Source organism: Rhinoderma darwinii (assembly GCF_050947455.1).
Source record: "Rhinoderma darwinii isolate aRhiDar2 chromosome 1 unlocalized genomic scaffold, aRhiDar2.hap1 SUPER_1_unloc_20, whole genome shotgun sequence".
NCBI lineage: Eukaryota > Metazoa > Chordata > Amphibia > Anura > Rhinodermatidae > Rhinoderma > Rhinoderma darwinii.
This window is the reverse complement of record NW_027461657.1, coordinates 312,088-320,906: the sequence shown is the minus strand read 5'-3', so window position 1 is coordinate 320,906 and position 8,819 is coordinate 312,088. Positions and strand designations below refer to the sequence as shown.

At 42.0% G+C, this 8,819-nt stretch overlaps 1 protein-coding gene across 1 annotated transcript; it reads right to left on the bottom strand.

Annotated features, from left to right (window-relative positions):
* Positions 1–2,510: 2,510 nt before the first annotated feature.
* LOC142670910 (uncharacterized) lies at positions 2,511–4,687 on the bottom strand. Its single transcript, XM_075847124.1, has one exon. The coding sequence runs from the start codon at positions 4,657–4,659 to the stop codon at positions 2,947–2,949; it is 1,713 nt and encodes a 570-aa protein (XP_075703239.1). The 5' UTR covers positions 4,660–4,687; the 3' UTR covers positions 2,511–2,946.
* Between the last annotated feature and the right edge of the window lie 4,132 nt (positions 4,688–8,819).

The window sequence follows — 8,819 nt, the reverse complement described above, 5'->3', positions numbered from 1 at the left end:
ACTACACAGGGGAACTTGTTAATGATCTCAAGGCAGCTGGGACCACAGTCAGTCACCAAGAAAACCATTGGTAACACATTACGCCGTAATGGATTAAAATCCTGCAGTGCCCGCAAGGTCCCCCTGCTCAAGAAGGCACATGTACAGGCCCGTCTGAAGTTTGCAAATGAACATCTAGATGATTCTGAGAGTGATTGGGAGAAGGTACTGTGGTCAGATGAGACTAAAATTGAGCTCTTTGGCATTAACTCAACTCGCCGTGTTTTGAGGAAGAGAAATTCTGCCTATGACCCAAAGAACACCGTCCCCACTGTCAAGCATGGAGGTGGAAACATTATGTTTTGGGGGTGGTTCTCCGCTAAGGGCACAGGACTACTTCTCCGCATCAATGGGAGAATGGATGGAGCCATGTACCGTCAAATCCTGAGTGACAACCTTCTTCCCTCCACCAGGACATTAAAAATGGCTCGTGGCTGGGTCTTCCAGCACGACAATGACCCGAAACATACAGCCAAGGCAACAAAGGAGTGGTTCAAAAAGAAGCACATTAAAAGGTCATGGAGTGGCCTAGCCAGTCTCCAGACCTTAATCCCATCGAAAACTTATGGAGGGAGCTGAAGATCCGAGTTGCCAAGCGACAGCCTCGAAATCTTAATGAGTTACAGATGATCTGCAAAGAGGAGTGGGCCAAAATTCCATCTAACATGTGTGCAAACCTCATCCTCAACTACAAAAAACGTCTGACTGCTGTGCTTACCAACAAGGGTTTTGCCACCAAGTAATAAGTCTTGTTTGCCAAAGGGATCAAATACATATTTCTCTGTGCACAATGCAAATAAATATATATAATTTTGACAATGTGATTTTCTGTTTTTTTTTTTAAATATAATCTATCTCTCACTGGTAAAATTAACCTATCCTAAAAATTCTAGACTGTTCATGTCTTTGACAGTGGGCAAACTTACAAAATCAGCAAGGGATCAAATACTTATTTCCTTCACTGTATATACAGTGCCAGAAGAAAGGTCAGTACATATATACAGCGCAAGAACAAAGCTCATTACATATATACAGTACCAGAACAAAGCTCATACATATTTACACCAGCAGAACCAAGCTCATACATATATATATAGCACCAGAACCAAGCTCATTACATATATACAGCACCAGCAGATGACACGGCCCCCAAACCATTACTGACTGTGGAAACTTCACACTGGACCGCAAGCAACTTGGATTAACGCCTCTCCACTCTTCCTGCAGACTCTGGTATCGAGATTTCCAAATGAAATGCAAAATTTACTTTTATCTGAAGAAAGGACTGTAGACACTGAGCAGCAGTGTTGGTCCACTATGTTATTTGAAGTCTACAGTTAACACAGCGTCTACCTGGAAATTTTCGAGCACTTAATGCTTCCCTCTGCTGACAAGCTTTATGGAGATGCGGACTTCATTTTCAAGCAGGACTAGGCACCTGCCCACACTGCCAAAAGTACCAATACCTGGTGTAATAACCACAGTATCACTGCGCTTGATTGGCCAGCAAACTCACCTGACCTAAACCCCATAGAGAATCTATAGGGTATTGTCAAGAGGAAGATGAGACACCAGACCCAACAATGCAGACGAGCTAAACGGCGATATAATAAAACCTGGGCTTCCATAACACTTCAGCAGTGCCACAGGCTGATCGCCCCATGCCACGCTGCATTGATAACACAACAGCAGTGCCACATGCTGATCGCCTCCATGCAACGGCACATTGATAACACCTCAGCAGTGCCACAGGTTGATCGCCTCCATGCCACACTGCATTGATAACATCTCAGCAGTGCCACAGGCTGATCGCCTCCATGCCACATTGATCACACCTCCGCAGTGCCACAGGCTGATCACCTCCATGCCACGCCGCATTGATAACAGCTCAGCAGTGCCACAGGCTGATCGTCTCCATGCCACGCCATATTGATAACACCTCAGCAGTGCCACGGGCTGATCGCCTCCATGCCACGCTGCATTGATAACACCTCAGCAGTGCCACAGGCTGATCGCCTCCATGCCACACCGCATTGATAACACCTCAGCAGTGCCACTGGCTGATCACCCCCATGTCACGCTGCATTGATGCAGTAATTCATGCAGAGTCGGAGCCCCCACCAGGTATTGAGGGCAGATACTGGACAGACTTTTTAGTAGGACGACATTTCGGTATAAAAATTATTTTTGAAGTTGGGCTTATATAATATTCTCATTTTCTGAGACACTAAATTTTGGGTTTTCATTAACTGTTCTTATAATCATCAACATGAAAAGAGAAAACTGCTGGAAATAGATCCCTCTGTGTGTAATGAATCTATAGAATATACGAGAGACACTTTTTGAATTGAATTACTGAAATAAATTAACTTTTTGATTATATTCTTATTCATTGAGAAGGACTAGTAAATGACCCAGCGCTGGAATCAGGGCTTCCGGTATTACTTTATGTTGCCCTCGGGTAGGGCAGCATTAACCTGGTGACAGTTTCTCTATAATGTCGGTTAATAACCTGATATGTTAAAAAAAAATTGGGGCATTTATACAATTTCCAATATTTCAAACAAGAATATAGTTTTGTCTCTATGTAAAATCTTTGATGAGTTTTAACATTAGATTTTATTGTAAAACATTTTCCACATTCTGAACATTAATATGGCTTCTCCCCTGTGTGACTTCTTTTATGTATAACAAGTTCTGATTTATTTGTAAATCATTTTCCACATAGTAAACATGAATATGGCTTCTCTCTTGTATGTCTTTTCTCATGCTTAACAAGATTTGATATTTTTTTGTAAAACATTTCCCACATTCTCAACAAGAATATGGCTTCTCACCTGTGTGAATTCTCTGATGTATAACAAGGTCTGATTTATTTGTAAAGCATTTCTCACATTCTGAACAGGACTATGGCTTCTGACCTGTGTGACTTCTCTTATGTACAAAGAGGTCTGATTTATTTGAAAAGCCTTTCCCACATAGCGAACATGAATAAGGCTTCTCTTTTGTGTGACTTCTCTCATGCTTAGCAAGACTTGATTTATTTGTAAAGCATTTCCCACATTCTGAACAAGAATATGGCTTCTCACCTGTGTGACTTCGCTCATGTTTAACAAGGTCTGATTTATTTGTAAAGCTTTTCCCACATTCTAAACAGGAGCATGGTTTCTCCCCTGTGTGAGTTCTCTGATGAAACCTAAGTTTGTTTTTAGCAATAAAACATTTCCCACATTCTGAGCAGGAATATGGCTTCTCCCCTGTGTGAGTTCTCTCATGTGTAACAAGACTAGATTTTCTTGTAAAACATTTTTCACATTCTGTACATGAATATGGTTTCTCTCCTGTGTGAATTCTCTCATGTGGAACAAGACTACATTTTTTTGTAAAACGTTTCCCACATTCTGAACATGAAAATGGTTTCTTTCCGGTGTGAATCTTCTCATGCTTGACAAGATTTGATTTATTTGTAAAACATTTCCCACATACTGAACACGAATATGGCTTCTCCCCTGTGTGAGTTCTCTGATGATCCTTAAGGTTGGCGTTAATAATAAAACATTTTCCACATTCTGAACATGAATATGGCTTCTCCCCTGTGTGACTTCTCTGATGAGTCTTAAGGTTAGCGTCAGTAATAAAATATTTCCCACATTCTGAACATGGATATGGCCTTTCTCCTGTGTGACTTGTCTTATGTTTAACAAGAAGTGATTTATTTGTAAAACATTTCCCACATTCTGAACATGGAAATGGTTTCTCCCCTGTGTGAACTCTCTCGTGTATAACAAGACTTGATTTATTTGTAAAACATTTCCCACATTCTGAACAGGGAAAAGGCATCTCTCCTGTGTGAATTCTCTGATGCCTAACAAGATCTGATTTATATTTCAAACATTTCCCACATTCTGAACATGAATACGGCTTCTCTCCTGTGTGAATTCTCTGATGCCTAACAAGATCTGATTTATATTTCAAACATTTCCCACATTCTGAACATGAATACGGCTTCTCTCCTGTGTGAATTCTCTGATGCCTAACAAGATCTGATTTATATTTCAAACATTTCCCACATTCTGAACATGTTAAAAGCTTCTCTCCTGTGTGACTTCTCTGATGTTTAACAAGATCTGATTTTATTATAAAACTTTTCCCACATTCCAAACATGAATATGGCTTCTCCCCTGTGTGACATCTCTCATGTGTAAGTAGATGTGACTTTTGGGTAAAACATTTTCCACATTCTGAACAGGAGTATGGCCTTTCTCCTGTGTGACTTCTCTGATGTTGAATAAGATGTGATTTATATATAAAACATTTCCCACATTCTCTACAGGTGTATGACTTCTCCATTGAGTGAATTCTGTGTGAAAAAAGATCTGAGCTTTTTGTAAACTGTTTTCCACATTCACTACCTTGAAATCTTTTACCCACTTTCTGACCTGTACTTGTGGTCACAATCTCTGACTGGGATTGGTCAAGAGAAGGTTCCTCATGATTAGTGGGATTATATGATAGATCTGTGCTGTGAACTCCTGGATGTACATTAAGGGTAAGGATGTTTTCTCCTGAAGACTGCTGCATGAGATCTTCATCTTCTACTTTATAATTTAGCGATAACATGAAGTTTCCCTCAGAGTTCTTACTGGGATTTCCTGTAAGGATTAAATATGTTGTGGTTTTTTTAAAGCCGCAAACTAGATAAATTTCAATCATTCACATTAGACTGAAAACACACAAGCAGTTTTTAATGCAGTCTGATGAGTTTTTTTATGCCGATTTTTGAGTTACAGCCAGAGTGGATCTAGCAGGAAACAGAAGTCCTTCATTTATATTTTCCATTCCTTTTGAATCCATTCATGGTTTTGGCTATAAAAACTGCACCAAAAACCGAGTAATTCCAGCTTTATAAAGCTTTGTATAACACTTTACAGAGTAATAATGACAAAGTCCAGGATTCTGGTCTACACTCAGAGACCACATGTATTATACAAGCCTAGACTCAATAAAATTATAAAATCTGAACAGCACGACCTTGTCTGGCAATCACGCCTGTCCCTTGTCCAAACATTTGGCCCTCCACTACCCATTGGGCATCACTTTAATACAACAACTTCATATTGTTCTGGACAGTCTCATGATCACCGCAGTCTACCTTATACAAGACAATGTGCCATGGGACAAAGCTCACATCTCAAGTTAAAACACATCCTTAATGCCACTTCAAAAGCTTAAGAAAGACCCCTAACCTCTTCCCGTCCCATGACATAATAGTATGTCACGGGGAGTGGGTCGTTTATGTGAACTGACAAACCGTTATGTCATGGTGATGGCACAGAGACAGGAGTTGTGCCAGGGCTATAAGCAGCGGGTGCAACTTACAGCCAACATTGTGCTGTAACAGTCAGGACTGGCGATAACTCAGATTCCGGACGTTTAACCCCTTAGATGTCGCAGTCAATAGCGACCGTGGTACTTAATAAATTTAACAGGGAAGAGATTCCATCTGTCACCTCATCAGCGCCCGCGCGATGAGTTGCCATTGCAGCCAGGGGCCTTAGGTTATATTGATACAACAGTTAAAAAAGGCCCGTGAATACGGTCTGTCAAAAAAATATATAACATGTACTGTTTTCGGGCCTTTTCCCGACCTGACAACCCCCATAAAAGTCATAAAGAGTCCTAAAGCCTTTCTTGTGACTACCATTAAAAACTGATCCTGGCCCTCACAAGGCTTTGTGAGAATCCCCAGCCAAAGCATCGGCGATGCTCTGGCCAGGGATTCCGCTCCTGAAGGAGCCCCTGCCATCACTGTCCATATATGTACAGTGACGTTAAGGGCTTTGTAATGCGAGAATCCCTGGCTACAAGATCGGCAATGCTCTGGCCGGAGATTCTGCTCCTAGAGAGAGTGCCTGAAGTCACTGCCCATATATGGACAGTGATGTTAGGGGCTTTGAGATGCCGAAATCACCGGCCAGAGCATCGGCAATGCTCTGGTCGGGAAATCTACTCCTAGAGGCAATCCCTGAAGTCCATATATAGAGAGTGACATTTGGGGCTTTGAGATGCCAGAATCCCAAGCCAGAGCGTCAGCAACTCATTGGCCGGGGACTCTGCTTCTGGAGGTCAGGGTCTCCCCCAGGAGCGGAATCCCTGGCCAGAGCCTTGGCAACATTCTGGTTGGGGAATCTGCTCTTAGAGGGAGCCCCTATTGGCGTTATCTACATTGGGCAGTTTGCAGCTTTGCGTTTGGCATGCGTTTTTCAGGTGCATGCAAGCATTTTATTTTTTTATTTCTCTACTTTTGATGCGTTAAAACACGGACAGCACACGGATAGACTTCAGTGGGCCCCATTGAAATGCATGGGTATGTGTGCTGTCCATTATTTTAACGGTCAGCAGACGAACATGGATTACATTTAAGGGTTTTTTTTCCCCCAATTTTGTTTATTACTCTTTTTGAATATGGGGCACAGAAATAAAAAGGGGAAGAAAAATTAAAACAAACAAAAATAAAAGGGGAGAGGGAATCCCCAGAAGCAAATTTGGGTACAAGAGATGACAGATGTTATATAATACACAGCAATCAATCAGAACATCTTGTTTATGTTTGTTACCCCCCTTCCCCTGACTAATAATACAAGTCAGCCTGTCTTCAGAACCAAATCTCCTGCTGCATTAATGGCATACAAAAAATGGAAAGCGTGCTTCTCCTCCTCTTAATCAAGGCTTAATGCAACCATGGACGAAGAGAAGGGACAGGGACCAGCCAACCGCCCATCTCCGTCCACGCCACTGTAGACGCTGAAGGGACGTCTGAGAGAAAAGAACACGCCAACTGAGTGCACGACTCTCACCAACACCTCGACAACTCCAGAATCCTGTGCACCCTCACACTGGTGAGTTTCCTAGTATATGTTCCTGAAACCAGATAATGTGCTGAAAGCAGTTCCTAATATCCGTCCTCACTCTCTGTGGAAGTAGGAGATGAAGGTTTCCCATGTGGCAAAGAACTGCTCCACTTGGATTTCCTTATGGAGAGATGCCTCCATCCAATCCATCTTAAATAAATATGAGTTTGTCCAGAAAAAGCCTAAACGGTGGGGCTTGGTCATGTAACCAGGTTTGTAAAATGGCCTTCGCACCCGACGCTGCCACATAATGTAATAATTTATATGCCCCCAGGTAGCACCATTGTGTTTGGGTCCATATACAGTGAAAGAAATAAGTATTTGATCCCTTGCTGATTTTGTAAGTTTGCCCACTGTCAAAGACATGAACAGTCTAGAACTTTTAGGCTAGGTTAATTTTACCAGTCAGAGATAGATTATATTTTTTTTAAAAAACAGAAAATCACAGTCAAAATTATATATATTTATTTGCATTATGCACAGAGAAATAAGTATTTGATCCCCTACCAACCATTAAGAGTTCAGCCTACTCCAGACCAGTTACACGCTCCAAATCAACTTGGTGCCTGCATTAAAGACAGCTCTTACATGGTCACCTGTATAAAAGACTCCTGTCTACAGATTCAATTAATCAGTCTGACTCTAACCTCTACAACATGGGTAAGACCAAAGAGTTTTCTAAGGATGTCAGGGACAAGATCATAGACCTGCACAAGGCTGGAATGGGCTACAAAACCATAAGTAAGACGCGGGGTGAGAAGGAGACAACTGTTGGTGCAATAGTAAGAAAGTGGAAGACATACAAAATGACTGTCAATCGACATCGATCTGGAGCTCCATGCAAAATCTCACCTCGTGGGGTATCCTTGATCCTGAGGAAGGTGAGAGCTCAGCCGAAAACTACACGGGGGGAACTTGTTAATGATCTCAAGGCAGCTGGGACCACAGTCACCAAGAAAACCATTGGTAAGACATTACGCCGTAATGGATTAAAATCCTGCAGTGCCCACAAGGTCCCCCTGCTCAAGAAGGCACATGTACAGGCCCATCTGAAGTTTGCAAATGAACATCTGGATGATTCTGAGAGTGATTGGGAGAAGGTGCTGTGGTCAGATGAGACTAAAATTGAGCTCTTTGGCATTAACTCAACTCGCCGTGTATGGAGGAAGAGAAATGCTGCCTATGACCCAAAGAACACCGTCCCCACCGTCAAGCATGGAGGTGGAAACATTATGTTTTGGGGGTGTTTCTCTGCTAAGGGCACAGGACTACTTCACCGCATCAATGGGAGTATGGATGGAGCCATGTACCGTCAAATCCTGAGTGAAAACATCCTTCCCTCCACCAGGACATTAAAAATGACTCGTGGCTGGGTCTTCCAGCACGACAATGACCCGAAACATACAGCCAAGGCAACAAAGGAGTGGCTCAAAAAGAAGCACATTAAGGTCATGGAGTGGCCTAGCCAGTCTCCAGACCTTAATCCCATCGAAAACTTATGGAGGGAGCTGAAGATCCGAGTTGCCAAGCGACAGCCTCGAAATCTTAATGATTTACAGATGATCTGCAAAGAGGAGTGGGCCAAAATTCCATCTAACATGTGTGCAAACCTCATCATCAACTACAAAAAACGTCTGACTGCTGTGCTTGCCAACAAGGGTTTTGCCACCAAGTATTAAGTCTTGTTTCCCAAAGAGATCAAATACTTATTTCTCTGTGCAAAATGCAAATAAATATATATAATTTTGACAATGTGATTTTCAGTTTTTGTTTTTTTTTATATAATCTAACTCTCACTGGTAAAATTAACCTAGCCTAAAAATTCTAGACTGTTCATGTCTTTGACAGTGAGCAAACTTACAAAATCAG

What these genes read in the sequence shown, in the direction of transcription:
- LOC142670910 (XM_075847124.1), bottom strand. Translation starts at nt 4,659, where the DNA reads ATGTTATCGCTAAATTATAAAGTAGAAGATGAAGATCTCATGCAGCAG.